Source organism: Malus domestica, chromosome 15, assembly GCF_042453785.1.
Source record: "Malus domestica chromosome 15, GDT2T_hap1".
Lineage (NCBI taxonomy): Eukaryota > Viridiplantae > Streptophyta > Magnoliopsida > Rosales > Rosaceae > Malus > Malus domestica.
This window is the reverse complement of record NC_091675.1, coordinates 18544208-18566196: the sequence shown is the minus strand read 5'-3', so window position 1 is coordinate 18566196 and position 21989 is coordinate 18544208. Positions and strand designations below refer to the sequence as shown.

The 21989-nt window shown below is 37.9% G+C and overlaps 4 protein-coding genes across 4 annotated transcripts; 1 reads left to right on the top strand and 3 right to left on the bottom strand.

Moving 5' to 3' along the window:
• The first annotated feature begins 2362 nt into the window (after positions 1-2362).
• Positions 2363-3403, top strand: LOC103442623 (RING-H2 finger protein ATL80-like). Its single transcript, XM_008381428.3, has one exon. The coding sequence runs from the start codon at positions 2617-2619 to the stop codon at positions 3265-3267; it is 651 nt and encodes a 216-aa protein (XP_008379650.1). The 5' UTR covers positions 2363-2616; the 3' UTR covers positions 3268-3403.
• A 6241-nt stretch (positions 3404-9644) lies between these two features.
• Positions 9645-12446, bottom strand: LOC103442624 (uncharacterized). The gene is made up of 6 exons (XM_008381429.4): positions 12122-12446; positions 11984-12053; positions 11695-11830; positions 11263-11590; positions 10641-10772; positions 9645-10546 (listed from the first exon to the last, which is right to left on the bottom strand). Exons 1-6 carry the CDS (start codon positions 12216-12218, stop codon positions 10050-10052), a joined length of 1260 nt encoding a protein of 419 aa, XP_008379651.1. The 5' UTR covers positions 12219-12446; the 3' UTR covers positions 9645-10049.
• Positions 12447-13858: 1412 nt separating this feature from the next.
• Positions 13859-17505, bottom strand: LOC114821619 (monosaccharide-sensing protein 2-like). Its single transcript, XM_029094547.2, has 6 exons — positions 17377-17505; positions 16954-17183; positions 16289-16855; positions 15152-16068; positions 14830-15017; positions 13859-14600 (listed from the first exon to the last, which is right to left on the bottom strand). Exons 2-6 carry the CDS (start codon positions 17030-17032, stop codon positions 14141-14143), a joined length of 2211 nt encoding a protein of 736 aa, XP_028950380.1. The 5' UTR covers positions 17033-17183; positions 17377-17505; the 3' UTR covers positions 13859-14140.
• A 520-nt stretch (positions 17506-18025) lies between these two features.
• On the bottom strand, positions 18026-21431 carry LOC103435012 (monosaccharide-sensing protein 2-like). Its single transcript, XM_029095104.2, has 6 exons — positions 21290-21431; positions 21036-21206; positions 20186-20752; positions 19048-20045; positions 18737-18924; positions 18026-18660 (listed from the first exon to the last, which is right to left on the bottom strand). Exons 2-6 carry the CDS (start codon positions 21112-21114, stop codon positions 18213-18215), a joined length of 2280 nt encoding a protein of 759 aa, XP_028950937.1. The 5' UTR covers positions 21115-21206; positions 21290-21431; the 3' UTR covers positions 18026-18212.
• Between the last annotated feature and the right edge of the window lie 558 nt (positions 21432-21989).

The window sequence follows — 21989 nt, the reverse complement described above, 5'->3', positions numbered from 1 at the left end:
AATTTTCTTAAGACAATTGGTATGAATAAGACTCCACATTTCTCGCAACTGCATCTCATTACCCGTAATCAGATCATGAGTAACTTCAACCCAACTAGAACACAACGTAACATCTTCAATAAGTGTCCAATTCATACCTGCATCATTAGTCATTTTGTTAGAAACCAATTGGATTGAAACTTTGAGAGAAAGCTTGGAATGTGGTTGAAAGTATTTGAGAAAATATGAAATTGTGGTGTAAGGTAGAAAATAATGAGAAGGTATTTATAGAAAAGTAAAATAATTTCTTTTTTAATTTAAAAAAATATCGGATTTTTTAATTAATTTTTAACATTTTTTTATTAAATTTTTATTAACTTAATTAATCTATGCCGTTGGATTAAAAAAATTTGAAATCCAACCCTCCAGAATGTGCCACATGGCACAACGTAACTTTTTAGATTTTTTTATGTTAATTCTTTTTTTTTTAATTTGTAAAGGCGAATAACGTGGACCGTTGATCTCAAATCCAACGGCTAATATTTAGGAAGGTTTCAAATTTTTTTTTACTGTTGGAAATCTAACAATCTAGAACAAGTAATCGTTGAAATCCAACGGACGAGAAAAAGCCACGTGGCCACCAACGGTAACATTCTGCCGTCTACACCGCGGGCGTTAGGCTTCTGAAATGTTGTCGGGACGCGCCCCCACTTGCTTATGTTGATCACGCACTTGACGCAAAAATAATTAAAAAGTGGCCGACGCCACCCTGGCGTCAGCGTTGCATCATCTGGCCCTCGAGCTCTCTGCCCACCAAGGCCTCTTACTCGGGCTCGCTCCCTCCCCAATCGCCCGCATGGGTTGGAGGTTGCTATTGGGGCGTATGGGTCTTCAAAGTCGCCTGTCTATTAGGCTCCAACATACATTGGAGCTGCTCTTATAGCATCTCCAGTGGAAGTCTCTATTTAAAGACTCCTACCACTACTTTTGATTTTGAATACCATTTAAGGATTTAAAGTGAATCTTTGTGTCCCTAAAGGAATATTGCCTCCAATGGTAGAGTCCTTATAGTAGAATCTCTAAATTTGAAGTTTTTATTGTTTTACGTGATAATTTGATTAGGTGCACATTTTTTGCTTATGTTAACATTTTTTAATTAATTAAAAGCATTAAAAGAAAAATCTTCAATCAAGATTGTAGGTACCGTTTTTCACTCAAGGTGCACCTTTTTTATTTATGTTAACCATTTTTAAACAATTAAAAGCATTAAAAGCTATAATCAAGATTGTGGGCCCCGTTTTCCACCAAAAGTTGTCCTTATACAGTCCCTATATGTGAGGACATACACTATGCATCTTGTGAGTCCTTATACTTTAGGGACTCACTTTCCGATCCATTGGAGATTTATTTTGTCCCAATGTTTGTTTTATACTTATTTTATACGGTGATTATCCCTATTTAAGAACTCCACTAGAGATGCTCTTAAATTCAACATTTTCTTAAATGTGGGAGATCTCATGATCAATGCTTTGAGCTATTGAGTCTGCTTGATTGTGGCCATGAGTAAAGTGAAATTCCCCATTGCCTCTCTGGGCCTGGAAGGGATGGAAACCGTAGCTTGCCAGCAGTTGTCCCTCTTTTCAAAAAAAAAAAAATTTGAAACATAAACATCTCTTTGTACAGTCTTATCTCTGTGGTGGTGAATTTGTTTTTCTTGACATGTGACTGCAAAACCGTAATTAGATAAGAATCTAAAACAAAACAAGCCACTCAGTACTACGGTCTGGTGGTATTCCTTTTCACTTGGAGGTGAAAGGTCTTAAGTTCGAATCTCGTGGATGGCAAATTCAATACCAAATTAGGTTGCCCATTGTGTAACTTAGCTGAATTCTCCCACCTCCAGTGTAAAAATATCGATGTACTAAAAAAATATAAAAACATAACCCAATTGATTAAAAAGGTTAATAATTGCTAAAAGACTGAAAGAACATCGAAGTGAAGTAGTAAAGTGAGATTAAAATTGGATTAATTAGAAGAAAAAACACACCGTAGTGAAGAAAATCAATAATGTATATGTACTCTGATGCTGATTCATTCTTCATCTCCCTTGCTCTAATATTTAACAATTTAACTACTAACGCTATCATCGGTTAAAAAAAATTGAAACAAAGACAAAACAAAACCCATTTGATTAAAGGGGTTAATAATTGTTTTTTAATTGTTTATTTTTCAAAAGGTTAATAATTGTTGAAAGAGTGAAAGTACAGTAGAGTGAGATTAAAATTGGATTAATTGAGAGGAAAAGCATTGTTTGTCAATTGGTTAATGCAGAAAAAGATAATAAAGATAAGCCCGGCTAAATATAGAAAATCCACCGCCACCTGGACCAACCTGGGCCGACCCTCCCCGCCTACCTCTTTCTCTCTCTAAACCCTTATCTTCACCCAACGCCAAACACTTTCCCTTCAGAAGTTTCAGACCGAACTGCTCTCTCTCTCTCGGCTCTCAAGCTCAAACTATAAAAACCCTTCAAACCCTTCCCAAAATATCAAACCTTTCTTTCTTTCCATTGAATATTTCCACCTCTGGTTTCTGAAAACGACATTAGATTATAGATATACCGCCGTATGATCAGCCATGCCTCGCTCTCAAAGATTTCTAGGCAGCAGCACCCCCTCCGCCAACTTCTCAAACATAACAGCAGCTCCGCCTCCTGAGGCCGTGGTTCTCGAGTCGGACTTCGTCGTCATACTGGCAGCGCTGCTCTGCGCCGTCATATGCGTGGTGGGTCTACTCGCCGTCGCACGCTGCGCCTGGCTCCGCCGCGGATCCGAGGGCAGAGCCGCTATCGGATCGGCTTCTTCATCCGCCAACAAGGGCCTCAAGAAGAAGGTCCTCCAGTCCCTTCCGAAGTTCACGTACGGAACCGGCGGCGCCGAGCCCCCGCCGAAGCTGGGTTCGGAGTGCGCCATCTGCTTAGGGGAGTTCGCGGAGGGGCACGAGATCAGGGTTCTGCCGCAGTGCGGGCACGTGTTCCATGTCGGGTGCATTGACACGTGGCTTGGATCCCACTCCTCGTGCCCGTCGTGCCGGCAGATCTTGGTGGTGGCTCGGTGTCACAAGTGCGGTGGGTTTCCGGCTCCAATATCAGAGGCGGAGCTCAAGGCTCACCAGGACCACACCAACCATTCAGCTCCTCCTCCGGCAGCGGCGGCTGCAGCTGCACCCAGTACTGCCATTAGTATCAGTTCTTCTAATACGGCTACAACTACCAATTTTCTGCCTTAAAGTTTGCTAACTAGCAAACCCACTTTTTTAATTTTTCTTAATTTAACTAGCCTTTTATTTTTCTTTTCTCATCAATTTGTATTTCCTGCCACTCTTTTGTGTACAGAGAGAATCAATGGATCATCATGTTTATGCATCTGAAAATTTTTTTCCCCCAATTGACACCAATGCAATGCAGTGGTTGTGTGTTATTTTCTTCCCCATTTTTATCAAAAAGGGTAAAATTACATAACTAGGGAAATAGAGAAGGTGATTGTAAGTTGTAACCAAGAAACTACTTTGGATTTGACAAATGTGCACACATTTTTGTTTGTGTTTTGTTTGAGTAATCACGTGAGAGGGAAACTCTTACTAAGGTAGATGCAGTAGATGGGAGAGTTAATGAATATTTGCTTATAACTTGTATAAAATTCGTATTACTTATTGACACATATTATCGTAGCCAAATTCTTAAAATACTAGAAATTTCATATTTTGTGTAAAATTATTCAAATACGACACATGGTTGGTGAATTTCAAAATCTTTTTTCATGTAATAAGACAAACAACGTTGTTATACTTAATTATTTAGTTAATTAATATTTCAAATGCTCTGAAATTTCCCTCTCCCAAATCCTACTTGTCATGTTCTCCTCAATTGGATCTGGTTAATGGGTTGTGTTTGGCGTGTTTATATCATTTTCGTATTATAATTGTTATTTTAACGGATCGTGTCGCGTCAAACACATTATGTTAATAAGTTATTAATAGGTGACCCGATAATGACCTGATTTGTTAATATGTCGTATCTTTTTGTGTCAAGTTAATAGGTCATGCAAGAAATTGCATGCTTAGTGTCTAAACCTTGAAAATGGGCGTGTTCGTGTCGTTTAAGTGTTATACTTGTTATCTTAACGGATTCTTAACGGGTTCTTAATGTGTGACTCGAAAAATATTCAATTCGTTAATGAGTTCTTAACAGATGATCCGATAACGACCCGAATCGTTAACGGATTGACCCGAAACTTGTTATTTTCATATCCTTTCACATAAAGTAAAGGGTTTTGCAAAAAATTGCCAGCCCAACTTAAAGTTAATAAATTACAAAAAGAGAGGTTCAACGGTTCTACTTCTAAAGCAACACCCAATTATGTATGTGGCTATTTTATAAATGATTGTTGCATGTTGCTTAAAGTGGGCAAAGGGTCAATGGGGTCATAGATGCTTGGAGACTTGGAGAGTGGAAAATGAAATAAAATTGAGGCCTAAGTTAGAGAGGTCAGATGGTTGGACTTGGAAGCACAACCATTGCTCTCACTTGTGAGTTGGGATTTTTTATTAATTTTTGTTTCCATTTTTGTTGAACTTTGTGGAGCACTCTTTGCAAGTTGGAGTGCCATTGACGCTAACTTCTCAAAGCTTCAAAGTATGCTCAATTTTGTACCATCCAAATCTAAAAGCAGGTCCAACAGAATAATGACAGGGTTTTAGTGATTGCTAGAATTTATTCAAGCACAAGCATGGTCACTAAATGGAGAAGGGATACTCTTCAAAGTTCAAACCCCCTTTTGGTTTTTTTATGTAAAACTTTAGGTTGCATTTCATCTTTAACACGACAATACTTGTGTTCAGCCTACGATGGAATCATTTTGTGAATAATTAATCAAATTGGTGTTCATCTAATCATTAGGGTATAAATATGTAACTTGATTGTCAATTTGTCGATGCAAGACAATACAAGTAACTTTTTAGGTTGAACGTTAATTTGTTGATGTATGAATAACTCAACGATCTTTAACTTGATTGAGTTTTTGCTAGAGATATAAAAAAAATTACTACGGCAGTTTGCCCAATGAAAATACACAAGTCACAGTTAGATGGATAAAGATGTGCACTCAAAGAGGGAACGTAAATTTTGTCCTTGCGGACTCCTTACAATTAACATTTAGTACTATAAAATATTAAAACAAAAATTACGACTCATGTGTTAAATGATGATTTATTAATAAAAGAAAATTTTCTTGCATTTGAAGGAGCCACAAAACTTCAATTCTTTTTGTGCTATAAAACCTATGAGCTGTAATTTCACTATCCTACCTGGTTATCTCCTCTAATTACAAAAATATACAGTTAATAAAATTATACGTACCTCTTTAAGCTTAAATTTACTACCTAAACTACACTTACAAACTCAATCCAAAATGTAAATTTATTTTTACACCTAATTATAAAATAAAAAAACTAACTCATCCTCAAGCAAAGAGTAGCATCTACAATCAGCAATGACTTTACTCACTCTCTTCCTTTCCCTATTCATTCATTTTAGAGTAATGTGTTGATTTAGTCTTTGATTATTACCAAGAGAAAATTAGGTCCCTAAACTATTTTTTCAAAAAATCAATTATTCAACTAATTAAATCTGCTAATTATATTCCTAATATTAGATTCGAAACTATTCTATTTAATTTGTTGTCAATTTAAGTCAAGTGACTTGCATGTGACAAACTTTGAGTTTAAGGACTTACTAAAAAAAAAAAAAAAAAAAGAGTGTCCAGAGTTAACTTTGGAAGGTGAATTAGAAATGAGATTCACAAAGAATATACAACGTTAAAGACTTATAAACGAGAAAATGACAAGGTTATCCTCTAAAATATGTCATGTGCAAGTCGCGTGATTTAAGTTGATAGAAAATTGGTTAGAATAATTTTGAATATAATAGTAGAAAAGAAATTAGTAATTTTAATAAACTTGTGTGGAATTATTTTATTAAAAAAATAGTTTAAAAACTTAATTTTTACTCAAATAATGATTCAGAATTTAAATTGACAATTCATCTTTTATTTTATATTAAAAGAACAAGTGACAAGACTTTGGGTTTATCTCATCCTCTGAACATGATGAGCTTTTGAGAGTGGTGCTGATATTCATCCTACAGAAAAAGCACATCAATTTCTACTTTCTGTTAGTCTTCAAGTAACTTATTGAAAATAGAAAGAGAAAAGTGATGAATAAATCTTATCTATTCTATTAAGAGAAAAGGGCTTGTCAAATTTTTTTTTATTTATTTCAATTTTATCTTCACTTTTGAATGCATAATGTTGACATGAGGAGGGTAAAATAGTAATTTTGTACCTTTTGACAAAATGACAATCATATCCTCATTTTTTCTATTTTGCCCTCACTTTTGATACACAATATTTACACAAGGAGGGCAAAATGGTAATTTGAATCAAAATATTTACATAAGATAAAAATATATACTTATTAAGAGAAATTGTCCTACCATCATTTTTTCATACAAGTAAGTGAAATCATGATGTTTTTTTTTTATAGTTTGAATTAACTAAAGCGGTTGCGCTTAAGGAGAACCTAGGAGGAGGTGGGCGGTTATTCACACACACAAACTATGTGCTCTCTACAAGTAAGTATTAAGAAAAGGGAAAACGATCCTCTACAGATTCCTTCCTCCTAATCCATCAAATCAGGAAATTCGTACCGTTGAAATTTGATTCAATGGCTACGAACAGCGGTCAATTTTAAAAGTTATAATAACTTCTGTCGTTTGATCAAATTTCAACAGTACAAATCCCCTGATTTGGTGGATTATGATGAAGGGATCTGAAGAGAATCCCTTTCCTAAGAAAAGAAATGCCTTGGGCCCCCCAACTATAATCCTAGGTTATCTATCGTTATTAGATATCTTCTCATAAATGATGAATAAATCATTGAGACAGGCCTTTTCTAATTATTAAGAGCGTTTCTTTCTTAAATTTGCAAGTGTTTTAGATCAAAAATCTTATTGAAAATTGTACATATTCGCTTACCTACTTGAATATCTCACTAATTGATTAGATGATCAAGAACGTTCTTTCTTAACAATTTATAATTGTTTTAGATTTAAAAAAAAAAAAAATATGTTACTGGTGTTCGTATATAATCACTTACCTACATATCTAAATATATCATCAATCAACTAGAGAACCTTCTAATAATCCAAAAGTGCTTATGAAAATATCAGTAAAAGCGTTTTTCAGATAACAAAGAACGTTCTTTTCCATTACTTATATTTGGATTTGGATTTGAAACTTGGTGCCGTATATTGTTCACAATCACTTACCTAACCAAAATATCTCTCTGGTCAAATAAAAAACCTTAAAAGCAACTTATATTCCTGGTATTCATGAACAAAAGAGCACCGAGCCCCAACTTGTTCAAATGAGTTTATCCTGTGTGCTGCTTAAGTGGCCATGTCAATAGTTTAATGTTGATCCGCCGCTCCAGTCACTCTCGGGACATTTGTCAGTCGAAAGCCTAATTTGGCCAACCCTATTATTTCTCCCTACTTTCCACTAACCACTCCTAAACTCCAGCCTAATAAGAATTTGACATCTCATCAGGCATGAAACTCATATATTCTCGATTGTTCTCGGTTGAATAAAACTATATGTGGTCTCTCGCTATTATTTATTGGAGAAATTCTTGAATTCTATTGATGGCATACAACACGTATAATATTTTATAATCATATACAATCGGTGATAGAGTAAATTTTCTTTGAAAAAAACTCATATAGATTAAAGAAGATTATCAAATGTATCAATTGTGTCATCTTTCTAATGATTTCATGAAATCGGTGATAAATAAATTTTCTTCGGCATAAAATTCACTTTCATTGGAGAAGATTCTTGAATGTTGCCTGTTGCTACAACTATGTGCTCTCTCCCATGATTGCATACATGTGATAGGGAAGATTTTCTCCACGGTTCACGCCCCCTTTCGGGTTGTCAAGAACTACCAAATGCGGCGGTCAAATTTGGCAACTCTCTATATTTACGGCTCCTACCACCATAAGAAATAGTAAACCATCACTCCTACCACTCTTGTGAGCTGTGATTGGTGATTTTCAACTTGGTAAAAGTTTCATCTGAGTAATTTTTTCTAAGTAAAATAATTTGCACAAGGAAACCAATTTTTTTTTTTTTAATAATACGTAATACTGAGTAATACGAGAAATAAATGACTGAGATTGAAAATAAAATATTTAAACAGATGTAGAAATGAAATCTAACGACTAAAACATCTGTACACTAAGTGCTACGTAGCATTGAAGCTACACACTGGAGGAAATTTCTAATTTGTACGTTGATTCCATAGCAAAGTTTAGCAACATCATCATGCAACGTCATGAGACCACAGCTACTCGTGATCATACAAAAATGTTTACAAGAATATATCTAATTGATTCTTCCCTCCGATATTCGAATACAATCCTAACATTTCCGCTGTTTCATTGAACACGTAAGTTTCTAGCAACTCAGTTCGGGCACGGGTAATTAGTATTGACTTCTGAACCTCCTTATGCAGTACACGAGAACAGAGTACATGAAGCACAAAATATATCCAAAAAGCTCATCCTATCTTTCCTTTTCGTAAGGAAGACTGCCGATTCCCCCTTCCTTAACAGCTTGTGGACAATAGTACGAGAAGGAGACTCAGGGATGCGCAATTACGCACCTTTTAAACGCTGATGGACTTTACTCGCCGATGCTTTCCACTTCATCACCACTGCCGATACTTCTTATTATATAACGGAGATGTCAAGTTCTGTGTCTTGGTCAGGTTTTTCTGCATTGGATACCCCTCCTTTGCTGATACCATCATCCAACGCAGCTGTCGAGCTTGAGGCATGGGGCTCCTCCTTACCACTAACCACTCCTAAACTCCTGCCTAACGAGAACTTGACATCTCATCCGGGATGAAACTCATATTCACATGGGAGATTCTCGAATGTCCTCGGTTGCATAAAACTACATGTGATCTCTCGCTCATGTATTGGAGAAATTCTCGAATTTTACTAATGGCATACAACACGTATGATATCTTTTTCATGATCATATACAATCGGTGATAGAGTAAATTTTCTTTGGCAAAAACTCACACAGATTAAGGAAGATTCTCAAATGTATCGATCATATACAATGTGTCTCTCTCTAGTGGTTTCATAAAATCAGTGGTAAATAAATTTTCTCCGGCTTAACATTCATATTCACTGGAGAAAGTTCTCGGATGTTGTCAGTTGCATACAACTGTGTCCTCTCCTCTCTCTTATGATTGCCAAAAGCGGCAGTCAAATTTGACAACTCTCTATGTTCACACCTCATGCCATCATAAGAAATAATAATACCAGCACTCCTACCACTCTTTTGCGTTGCGATTGGTGCTTTCCAACTTAGTATAAAAGTATGTAGCACTAAGTGATACGGAAAATAAATGATAGAGATTGAGAATAAAATATTTTCGACATATGTGAAAATGAAATCTAACGGCTGCTACTTAGCATTGAAGCCACTCTATTCTCTATTTTTGGGGTGATCTCTAAGTAAGAATTGCAGCAATCATTGGAGGAAAGTTCTAATTTGTATGTTGGTTCACATATCAAAGTTTTGCAACATCATCACACCACGGGTACTTGTGCTTATACAAAAACGTTTACAAGAAGATATCTAATTGATTCTTCCCTCCAATTTCGAATACAATCCTAACATTTCCACTGTTTCATTAAACACATAAGTTTCTAGCAGCTCGGTTCGGGCACGGGTAATAGGTATTGACTATTCTGAACCTCCTTATGCAGTACAGGAGAGCAGGCAAATGAACAAAATATTTCCACAAAGCTCAATCTATCTCGTTCTTTTCGTAAAGAAGACTGCTGATTCCCCTTTCCTTAACAGCTTGTGGACAAAAGTATAAGAAGGAGATTCAGGGATGTGTAATTACTTACACCTCTTAAACGCTGATGGACTTTACTCGCCGATACTTTCCACTTCATCATCACTGCCGCCCCCGAACATAGTAGCCATTTTCATGGCCAGCTTTGCAGCCATATCTCTTCTCTGAAAATCGGGCATCAATCTCAAACTGTCACGCATGTTCCCAATCTCAGACATCAACTGTTCCAAATCCTCAAATTCAACATTCGAACCCTCATCTGGTTCTTGGGCTTGGTCAAGTTCTGTGTCTTGGTCAGGTTTTTCTGCATTGGATACCCCTCCTTTGTTGATACCATCATCCAACGCAGCTGTCGAGGTTGAGGCATGGGGCTCCTGCTTACCACAGCTGGTTCCATTCTCTTCTTTGCATTTTAGGACAAGATTACTTTGAGCAGCCAGTCCTCGCATATCTGAAGGTCCAGCAAAAACATTTGCAGAAACCCATTCTTCCGTGTCATCAAATGGGTCAGCTGAACCCGCAGAGAGGACTTCATACTCAAATTCATAATCAGATTCTTCGTCTGACAAGTCTAGCAGAGAGGATTCAAATTTCAAACATTTAGAATTCTACTTAATATAAAACATATTATATAAACCAGATGTAAGCGGTATGGAATATATAACCTTCTCCTCTTTCAGGTAGTGATGGTTCAGCAATCTTATCGCCTGATTTCAAAATCATTCCAGGCCACATGTGTGCAGAAAGAGCACCAAAAATCCGTTCAATACCTTGTGAATCGCCATCAACTGACAAACCTGTAAAAAAAAAAACTTTAACTTAAAAGATCTTCAAAAACAGACATTGGGTGTACTGTGCAATCGACATGTTCATTCACCATGATATAACGTTTTTTTAATTTACACAGGCGAGTCAATTCTTTTTAATATTGAAACTGACACGTGAACTCAAGATGTACTCTCTTTCTTACTCGGGTATATATGATGTAAAAGTCTTACTCTCCTAAATCGCTTCAGCATACAAAGACTTATGTCACAACGGTATGCCCTTAAAATTTGATTATCGTGGTCATCCTCTACAGCGATTATGAAGTTGTGACAAGACGCTGAAATTGAGTCTGCTACAACTTCTAATCCCAACCCTTAAAATTTTATCAAACACCGAGTGACAATATGCTTCGATCGTCATAATTGTACCATGAATGTTTCACCGTTGAGCAGGGTACTTTTATTCCCCACTTTTGCATAAATCTTGCCATAAATATGTCAGAAAGAAGAGTTGCCTTACATTTGTCAAAATCAGCATTTGAAGCACAAGCTTCGACGAACTCAATGTTATGCTCAGTGCACCATTCCAAACATGTGTGCCTAGCCTCCCCAGGTGGCTCGTCATTCCCCAATAAACTGCTTCCTTCAGCCTCGGAGATTCCATACACAGTGAAAGCTGGACCGTCATCAGCAAACGGGTCTCCAAGCTTCTGCAATTGTCTTCTATATTCGGCATGAACTGGGTGACCCGGAACAAGATCAACCTTATTCCCTACACATACTAGTATATCAAACTTTTGAAGATCAGTTCGAGACACCCATTTCTGAAGTGCAGACAGAGACGCCAACTGCAGCATAGTGTAAGCAAATTGATATAAAACGAATCTATAAATCATGCTAAACAAGTAAACAAAGTGACAAAGAGTGAGGGGCAACGGCAAGAGACAGAAACCTCAGTTGTGTCGAAAACCAAGATCAAGGCAGCCAACTGGTCATACATTGGGAGGGTCTCAATCGAAAATTCGTCATGGAGATGAGCCATCCATACCGAAACATCAGCAGTATAGTACTTTGTAGAGATATTCCATCTAATTTTTCCAACACAAAACTCATCAAAATTCACATTTAAAAATAATTAAAAACGAGTTCCTTGTTCTCAAAATTCCTAAAAATTGTAGTGTTGTTCCCAGAATTCCTAAAAATTGAATTCTTTGATCGCAAAATTAAAAAAATTTACATACCCATTAACCACCAGCTGAGATGACGATGATGAAGAATCAGAAGCGTCGTCAAAATCCAAACCCAGTAATCCTGGAATCAACAGATCACGAATTTAGTAGTGGTCAAAGTAGGGAGAGGGGGAGAGAGAGAGGGATTACGAGAAATAAGAGAGCGTTTGCCAACGCCGGGGGAACCAAGGAAGAAGATGCCGGGCCGCTTCTCCAGAGAGTCTCCTTCTTTTGCTTGAGCTTCCATTTCTCTAATTAATCTAGGAGAGTGATTACGTTAGGATCTTCGCGGATCTAAAACCCTAATTCTTCGACCTCAATTTGATGAAGACAATGACTGACTTTCTCAGCAGACTTTCCTATTGCTAGTGCTGCACGGCAACAGGGCTCGGCCTTTTTTTTTTTCTTTTTTTTTTTTTGGGGTCAGACTAGAGAAATTTCATAAAATAAAGTCAAATGAACATATTATATCAAGGATCGGCATACAGAGAGAAGACGCTTCTTATGAAAACAAACCACGAGTACAGATTCTTTCTTGTAGCAAATTACAATTAGTACATAAAGGAAATAAACATGAAACCGTCTCAACCCAAAATAAATCATTCACAATGGTTTAAACAGTAAAGACTCAACGGTGACTAACAGAGAAAACCCTAGAAGCCTAGGTGAGAAATCATCCCCCACAGTTGCTCGCCTAGGCTTCTAGGGTTTTCTCTGTTAGTCACCGTTGAGTCTTTACTGTTTAAGCCATTGTGAATGATTTATTTTGGGTTGAGACGGTTTCATGTTTATTTCCTTTATGTACTAATTGTAATTTGCTACAAGAAAGAATCTGTACTCGTGGTTTGTTTTCATAAGAAGCGTCTTCTCTCTGTATGCCGATCCTTGATATAATATGTTAATTTGACTTTATTTTATGAAATTTCTCCACATAACCAGATTTGCACAACAAAATAACAATTATTCACCCTTACTTCATGCCATACACACTTTCATAAGCCCCAAATAAATAACAATGTTGAGCCCCAAACACGTAACAACATCATAAAAACCAAAACAAAATTGATCACCAATAAACCTTCAAACCGAAAGGAGAAGCCAAACCTCATTGCATAACCACCACCTGATGACCAGCAAGAACAAAGTTCAAACGTCGGAGAAGTAGGATATGAATTCAGAACCAAAGAAGGAGGCGGGGCAAAGCTCGGCGCGAAAACCAAGTGCTTGGTTTCGCACACCTTCAACTGAATGAGCGATGATTCGCTCTCAGGGTGGGTTTCTTTTCTTTTCTTCCTTTTTCCTTCAAAATTTAAGTGACATTGTAAAATTCATTTTATACAAACTTAAATAATCTACATTACAGTTCAAACTTAGTTGTACATAATGTACGTTTTGAATATATAAAATTAGTGATTTATCCTTTGTAAAATAAATTATTAATTATTACGAGTTAAATAATATCGATAGGCTAGTATGTAGGTCGAATTAATATTAGACACGAGTTTTGTAAAAAGAAAAATTGTTACTCACGAGTAACTTGATTTTGATTAGTTTCATGATTAACAATAAATTAGACCATACTTTGGTAAGAATTTTGGTGAGCCATATTCAGTTATTTGGTATATGATTATTATAATTAACAAGAATGTTTGCAATAATATCCATCTAATGGGATACAAGTTTGGTTTTTTTTTTTTTTAAAACAAAAGATATTATCTACATTAAAAGATAGTGGGTGGGGCCTAGCCTTATAATGAGCTAGTAATAATGTGGTTCAAATTTGCCTTTGGCAAGAATTGAACCTAAGACATCTCATTTACAAGTGAAAATGAATACTATTAGACCATAGTACTAAGTGGCGGGATGCACGTTTGGTTAAGTAGGCTGTTTTAAACTTCAATCGGTACTTTGGAATATGCTTAAGGGGATTTCTGAAGCTTATAAGAAGTGCAACTAGTCGAACAAAACATGTCACCTTAAGAGTCTATGACCCAAGAGAATTGATACTTTGGTGTCAAAGATACTTGTGCGGCATTAAGGGAGGGATAGTGATGATTACAAAATCACTTTAAAAAAAAGCAATCCGCTCAGAAGCACTTTCTCCAACTCAAATCCTGTAGTCATAATCCCAGTCTAAAACCAAACTTCCAAACTCTCTAAACAATCAAATCACTTATCATTGGAATCCGCAGATGAATCAGCAGCAGCTGGTTTTACACCTGCAGCAAAGAACTCGGATATAACTTCTAAAGGCATGCCCTTCGTCTCAGGCACCTTCAAGTAAACAAATATCCAGGAAACGATGCACCCGACAACATAGATGCCGAAGACACCGGTGAATCCAACAGAAGAGAGCAGGACAGGAAATGAGTAAGTGATGATGATGTCTCCAATCCAGAGTGCTAGGGCACAAATGGCAATGCAAAGGCCGCGGACACGCGTAGGGAAGATCTCTGCGCATAGAATGTTCGGGATTACTCCAAACGCCATGACGAAGCAGCAGAGATAGACCACAACACTGGCTGTGGAGATTGTTGCGTTCACAACAGTTCCCAAGTTGACAATGTTGACAAGTACTAGTAGAGCAAGGGACAATATCAGGATTGGTAATGTGGAGAGCAGCAATGGCCTGCATACCAAGAAAGGCAAAAAGGAAAGCTTATTTTCCCCAAATATACACAGATAAAATTGGTTACAAATTTTTAGTCTAAAAATAGAACTGAAGGGGACACTTAACAAACCATAAAGGACACTAAACCGTGTTTTATATACGTTTGGATAGTGTCCCCTATTAATGATTTTGATTAAAAGTTAGTAACCGGCTCTATGAAATCGAAAGTGTTAAAAGAGAGAACTACCTTCTGCCGGCTATATCCATTAGCCACATGGAAGTAGCAATGCAAGGAAGCATTAAGAATGTTGTGATGGCACTTAAGAAGAGAGATGCAGATGTCGGATTCAACCCTATATTAGATAGAAGAACGGAGACCCCGTCTTGCTGATAGAACTGAGGAGTGTAGTAGAGAACACCATTTATGCCGGAAATCTGCGCAGTTGAAAAGAAAAGACATAAGACGGCTGACAAAGAAAACAGTTTTTCAAAATATTTGTGGATTTTTTTAATAAAAATCCAATTGTTTTGTAACCCGTAAGCACTTTTTAACTTTTTTCGTGATAAACCTGCTGAAGAATTTGAAGTCCAATCCCAACAACTAATGCACGCTTTACTCCCGGTTCAAGAAGATCTCCCCATGTCGGCCTTTTAACAACAGCTTCTGATGGATGAGCCACTTCTGGTCGAAGAGAATGCAGACTTGTTAGTTCCTTGGCAGAAACAGCAGGTTGGCTAACCAGAGCAGCAGCATGAATGAGTTCACTTTCTTGCCTTACACCAGAAACTGAAACAACCGAGGCAGGCCGACACCCAAGTGCACTATCCTGGTGCAAATACACTCTTTGCAATCCTCCTTCATTCTTTCCGTCTTCGCCTACTCGGTCAGAATATTTATAAGCTAGCTGCCAGCCTCCACCTATGTCCATACTACTACTGAAAGCTGCCTCACTAGCTTCTACATTTCCTTGCATCAAGATTGTATTGCATCTCACACCTAAAGCACTACCGCCAGACCTAGGCGTTCCCATGCTCGTTGTTTGGCGTGAGATCAATGGACTTCTCAAGCTGTCATCGCAATAAGCCCCAGAGGCTTCAGATTCGTGATCCTCACCATCCGTCTGGCTCTCCATGTCCCAGTGTGCATTTTTATTATGATACTCCCCGACATTCAAATTGCTGCCTAGATTCAGATAAAGCATGCTGCCTTTACTTCCTTTTTCGGAAATCTTCTCGTGGACACTGCTAAAGAGAGTGACCAGAGGATCTACGAGAGGGATGATTTGGTTCAACGCGCTCCCATGGTGAGATATTAAACTCTGTCCAGTTGCAGGCTTGGCGATATATGATAAGCCCTCTTGAGGACCATAGAGCCGTATTTGATTTGCCTGATTTTCAGTAAGCACATTGGCTGGACTAATGATGAACTCTTCCAATGATGTCTCTTTGCCAGTGCTAAGACCCTCAACTAGCAAAGCTAACTCACCTGTGTATCATAGAAGCCAAAAGGTTAGCTCGAAAATGTCAATGGCATGAAATAAATGGGCCCTATAAATCTCGACGCTCCTTTTTTAGCCTCTGCACTCCGCTTGTGAGCGCAAAGAAAATAGTTATAAAAATTAGATTTAGAGTGCAGATACTAAAAGATGAGTGCTAAAATCGCTTCCCTAAAAGAAGGGGAACAAAACAAGGACGGATGTAGGCACCTGAAACATCTTCCCTGCCATTAAGTCTTTGCAGAACTTGTTTGGCCTCGAGGATTCGACCCTTGCTCACAAGCCATCTAGGGGATTCGGGCAGGTAAAACACCGTCAAAGCGAAATAAAGTAGAGATGGAATGGAAACAACTCCTAGCATTAATCTCCAGTTCGGCGAATCCATCAGTGACAGTCCAAACACCATGCAATAGGACAAGAACATCCCACCAGAGCCTATGAACTGTGGAAGGGTATTCAACCGTCCTCTTATATCAGGCGGCGCTATCTCAGATATATAGGCAGGCACAAGTGTAACAGCCAGACCAGTTCCAAATCCGTCTAGTAGCCTCGCGAAAAGTAAGACGTAAACATTGGGGGACAACAACATTACCAGACCACTAATGAAGAAAAGAACCGATGAAATGATTAGCATTGTACGCCGACCTAGCCAGTCTGATGCCGGTCCAGAGAATGTTGTTATGAATGTGGCTCCGATGAGCGATGAGGCTGGGATTAGCCCTTCAAATGTTGGTTCACTTTCCAATTCAAATTCCTTTTTAATATAAAGAACAGATCCTGCAACATTTTGTGGGACAAATAGAGAATTAATAGAATTATTAACACTAGAAATAAGTGATTAAACACATAAAACACATAAGATTTATGGTACATGCCAGCAATGACTGAATTATCCCATCCTTGCAACAGGTTCCCAATAGCTGCAGCAACCGCTACGAAAACAGCTCCCCTCATTTTTTTTCTTGAGTGACCAAGTACTACTTTCGAAACCCAAAAGAAATTCAGATAACAGATGCAAAATTGCTGACTAATTTTTTTTTTCAGATTAACTATTAGAATGAACAAAGATTAGTAGGGTTGTGTTCTCCAAAGGTAGTCATCAAACCTGCGTAAAGATGTCGAAAATTATGAATGAAATGAACAGATTTCAGACATGTTTAAACCAATGTAATGCAATTTTTTCCACCAAAAAAACTGTAATGAAATTTGAATTTTGAATGGAATAAGTCGAAATCTGTACGTTTAAAATTTTTCTGAGATGTTAATTGGTGGGTTGTTGAAACTGCAAAAAGCATTACCTGTTGAAACGTGAAGTTTTAGCCACTTGTGACCGAGGAACTTGATTTTGCAGATCTTTTTGCAATATTTAAACTTGGAATTTGAATTTTGAAGGAAGAAGACAGGGAATATGAGATTGACAATGATTTACATAAGCTAATGGTTCTATAATTATAACATAATTGGTAATTTTTTTTGTTCAACAGTTTGGCAAGAGAAAATTACTTAGGAAATGTAATTGTAACAATTTTACTAATTAATTCTGTAAAAAACAATTTTGTTAATTAATTTACTAAATAGGTAAGTGAGACAGTCAACAGATATGAACAGATGAATATATGCATGAATTTAATATTGGAAATTTACTCTAGCTTCCATTTATATAAACAAATTGGACCATTAGTGAATGGTGCAATTATAGAAGATGTATAAACCCTTTGCACTTGAGGTCCTCTATTTCAATTCTCCTTATCCAATATCGTTTGTATTAAAACGTTATGATTTTTTTTTGGGCAGTGGGGCGGACCGAAGACCTACCAAAGAACAAATTTGAAAAGAAATGGACCTAGTTCATCTCAACCCAACATGTTCAAAGTGGAAGACTCGAACTTGAGACTTTTTTTTTTTAAATTGGGAAAAGAAACCAATAGCTAGTTATAAAACGACATCTTGGTTAAAGCGTTTAGAGTTTATATTAGAAATAAAAACAAATATAGACCTAAATCCATACTTCGTTTCAAGAGATGACTTGCTAGAATCTCACATATCCAAAGATTATATATACAACAGGACAAATCAAATGTAAATATAACAAAGAACAAAACTCCAAACAACATGATCATCAATTCCTTGACTATCAAGTCAACTTTTCATCAATTTCTGCCTGCTTTGCACCCACAGAAAAGAACTCAGAGATAACTTCTAAGGGCATTCCCTTTGTTTCTGGCACCTTTAAGAAAACAAACACCCAAGAAATGGTGCACACAACAGCATATATAGCAAAAACACCGGCAAGGCCAATCGACGTGAGCATGATAGGCAGTGTGTAAGTCACAATGATGTCTCCAATCCAAAATGTCAGGGCACATATGGCAATGCATATGCCACGGACCCGAGTCGGGAAGATCTCCGAGCAAAGGATGTTAGGGATCGGTCCGAACCCCATGACAAAGGTGCAGAAGTAGACCACAACGCTAATGGTAGAAATTGTTGCATTGACAACTGAACCCAAATGGACAAGTTGTCCGAAAATTAGTACTAGGAGGGTGCCAGTTAGTACCGGTAATGTAGTCAGCAACAGCGACCTGCGGCGAAGACAGACGAGTAAGAGATGAAGTTAACAGTTAATGGTTTACTTGTGAAGCAAGGGAACTACTATACCTTCTGCCAGAAGTATCCATTAGTCTCATGGCAATGCCGATAGACGGAAGCATCAATAGGGTTGTGAGAGCACTTATGAGAATAGATGAAGAGGTGGAACTAAGGCCTAAATCCGATAGGAGAATTGCCACCCCTGCTTGCTCAAGAATTTGGGGAGTGTAGTAAAGAACCCCATTTATGCCGGAGAACTGCAAAGATGAGAAAACAATCAGATAATATTCAAAACTCTCAGACGGATTAATTAGGAGTGTCTAGTACATATTACAATATAACTGTTTCTACCACATTTACTCAAAAGCATGAATTAGTACCTGCTGAAGAATTTGAATTGCCACCCCGACGAACAATGCACGTTTAACTCCTGGTTCTAAGAGATCCTTCCAAATGGATCCTTCAACAACAGTGTCCTGGGTCTCAGTCTTTCCTTCTCCGCGATGCTGGCTCAGTTGGTTCCTCTTGGAAATTAGAGAAGGTTGGCTAACCAGAGCAGAAGCTTGGAAATATTCACCTTCTTGAGCCATTTCAGGACCGCCAGCAACTGAAAGCATTGAGCCTCGTCGAGACTCAAGTGCACCCTCCTGGTGCAGATAGACTCTTTGGTACTCTTCTGTCTTTTTTCCATCTTTGCCAACCTTCTCAGAGTATTTGTATGCCAATGCCCAGCCACCGCCAATGTCCATACTACTCAAAGCTTCACCACTAGTCCCCGGCATGAGGCTGCTATTGCGCCTCATGCCAAAGAAGCTACTGGACTTTCTAGGCATCATGTCATTTACCATGCTTGCTGATTTTTGACCTGAGAGCAATGGCCTTCGAACATTGTCATCGAAATCAGCTGCATTTCCATCCCCCTCCAAATCCCAATTCTCCGTCTTGTCTTGGCTTTCAGGGGGCACCACATTTAGCACGCTGCCCATGTTGAGAATGCTGCCCATGTTGAGAATGCTGCCCATGTTAGGCAAATTAAGAAGGCTGCGCATACTTCCTGTGTTTTCGGGAAGCAGCTTCTCATGGACACTGCCAAATAGAGTAACAAGTGGATCCACATAAGGCACATTCGGATTCAACAAGCTTCCTTGTCGTGACACCAAGCCAAGATTGGCTTGTCCTGTGACAGATTTTGCAATCATTGAAGCCCTCCCTCCAAGCATCGAAGCCCTCCCATCCTCCGGTCCATACAGCCTTATTTGATCTTTATCTGAAGCCATTTCCTGGCCCTCACCACCCTCATTGGCCGGGCCAATTATGTACTCTTCCAACGATGCTTCCCCTCCAACTCCAAGTCCCTCAAATAGCAAAGCCATCTCACCTGCATATCAATCAATTCTAAAGAAAATTAAGCATTCAAAAAATCGAAAAGGGAAAACCCCGCTATATTTTTAGACATAAGCACAATATCTTCTCCAAAAACATAAGCATTCATAAATTCAAATGCACCACATTATGCACCTGAAACATCTTCCCGTCCACGTAGTCTCTGCAGAACTTTCTTAGCCTCGGCCATTCTTCCTTTACTAACGAGCCACCGTGGAGACTCAGGCAAGTAAAACACAGTCAATCCAAAATACAGCAAGGAGGGAATAGAAAGAACCCCAAGCATCAATCTCCAACTAGGGGCATCCATCAGTGACATACCAAACACCATGCAGTATGAAAAAAACATCCCTCCAGAACCAGTAAACTGTGGGAGAGTATTCAATAGCCCTCTGATTTCGGGTGGGGCAGTTTCGGAAATGTAGACCGGGACAAGAGTTACGGCTAGTCCAATCCCAAACCCATCTAGTAGCCTTGCCAACAGAAGAACATAGACATTTGGAGCCCATAGCATTACCAAACCACTGAGAAAATATAAAACTGATGAAATTATCAGCATTGGACGTCTTCCGAGCGAGTCTGAAACTGGCCCTGAGAATGTTGTGATGACAGTGGCACCGATCAAAGACATGGCTACTATTAGCCCTTCGATCGTAGGTTGGCTTTCCAACTTAAATTCCCTTTTGATGTAAAGCACAGCCCCTGCAAATTTGATTTGTAATGTCACAGCTTCCATCATAAACTATAAATCACACAACATAATGCGCCTAGTGTGATACATTTTCCGGTAACAAAGAAAACCTACGACTCACATTAAATCCAAATACGTGCAATCGTTTGCAAAAGAAATTATTAATCGTGCCTCAAATGAGATCTCAAAGATTTGTATTTAGATTAGCATATACCCAAGTTCGAATACACTCTTTCAGAGTTTATATTAGATTAAAATGTCGCTCAAATATAAAATATATTATTTAAACTGTACCTGCAATGGTTGCATTGTCCCATCCTTGCAACAAGTTTCCTATTGCAGCAGCAATGGCTACAAAAACAGCTCCCCACATTCTTTCTGCTGCCACAAACAAACAGGACCTTTGAAACCCAGAAGGGATTGCAACTGAGAGAGAGAGAAACTCTTGGACTTTGTAGCATCAACCTTTAAATATAATTTTATTAGAAACGAATGCCAAATTTGAATATATATTTGCTTTCTTGGAAAGAAAGAAAGAAGGAATTTACCTTTCAAGAAGAGAGAGAAACCATGAAATTAAAGTACATATCTTCTGATCTCAAAGCAATGTAATAAGTTGGGGAAAATTTTACAGTGGTGAAATGAAGAGAGAGAGAGAGAGAGAGAGAGAGAGAAGAAGAAGAAGTGATCTAAGTACGTACTTTTGGGTTTTAACAGGTTCCAACTTGTTTGCCTCTTTTGAACCACACAACATGTAGCCCTCTTCTTGCGCTTAGATAGTGGGCAACTGTTAACTACCTAATTTTTTTCTTTCAAATTTCTCCTCTAATACCGGTGATGTAAAGAGTGAAACAATCAATGAGAGCAAAACTCAAAGAACTAAATAAAGAAAGTATTTTGTGTGGTGGTTCAAAATTGGCTTTAAGATTTACTACTTAGCATGTTTTGTATGGTTGTTCAAGTATGAGTTTAGTCTCCTTGGCAAGGACGGCCCAAGTATTGCACAGATTTTTCAATTTGCCTGGAACACAGGGCGGTACGTTATATGTTATTATAAAAGTGGAGGAATGTTTTTTTTTAAGTGTCCCTCCATTTGTATAATGACATAGGTTAATATTGCGTTATGATGAGAGGTTGATAATTGAATTTGGAGTGTACTGATAAATTTTAGTTTTGTTGTTAATTTTATCTTGTAGTTGGTGGTATTTATGCAATAGGTAAAAAAAACAATTCACATTTAAAGTTTAA

Excerpts from the sequence above, each read along its gene's own strand:
- LOC103435012 (XM_029095104.2), bottom strand. The coding sequence starts at position 21,114 with ATGTGGGGAGCTGTTTTTGTAGCCATTGCTGCTGCAATAGGAAACTTG. Across the intron at positions 18,925-19,047 it reads CAATTCAAATTCTTCAGCAG|TTCTCCGGCATAAATGGGGT; the intron begins GTACTAATTCAT and ends TCATCTTTGCAG. Across the intron at positions 18,661-18,736 it reads ATGGATACTTCTGGCAGAAG|GTCGCTGTTGCTGACTACAT; the intron begins GTATAGTAGTTC and ends TCTTCGCCGCAG.
- LOC114821619 (XM_029094547.2), bottom strand. The coding sequence starts at position 17,032 with ATGAGGGGAGCTGTTTTCGTAGCGGTTGCTGCAGCTATTGGGAACCTG. Across the intron at positions 16,856-16,953 it reads GGATAATTCAGTCATTGCTG|GATCTGTTCTTTATATTAAA; the intron begins GCATGTACCATA and ends AAAATGTTGCAG. Across the intron at positions 16,069-16,288 it reads TGGCAGGGAAGATGTTTCAG|GTGAGTTAGCTTTGCTAGTT; the intron begins GTGCCTACATCC and ends TATGATACACAG.
- LOC103442623 (XM_008381428.3), top strand. The coding sequence starts at position 2,617 with ATGCCTCGCTCTCAAAGATTTCTAGGCAGCAGCACCCCCTCCGCCAAC.
- LOC103442624 (XM_008381429.4), bottom strand. The coding sequence starts at position 12,218 with ATGGAAGCTCAAGCAAAAGAAGGAGACTCTCTGGAGAAGCGGCCCGGC. Across the intron at positions 11,591-11,694 it reads TGGTTTTCGACACAACTGAG|TTGGCGTCTCTGTCTGCACT; the intron begins GTTTCTGTCTCT and ends ACTATGCTGCAG. Across the intron at positions 10,773-11,262 it reads AAATGCTGATTTTGACAAAT|GTTTGTCAGTTGATGGCGAT; the intron begins GTAAGGCAACTC and ends TTTTTTTTACAG.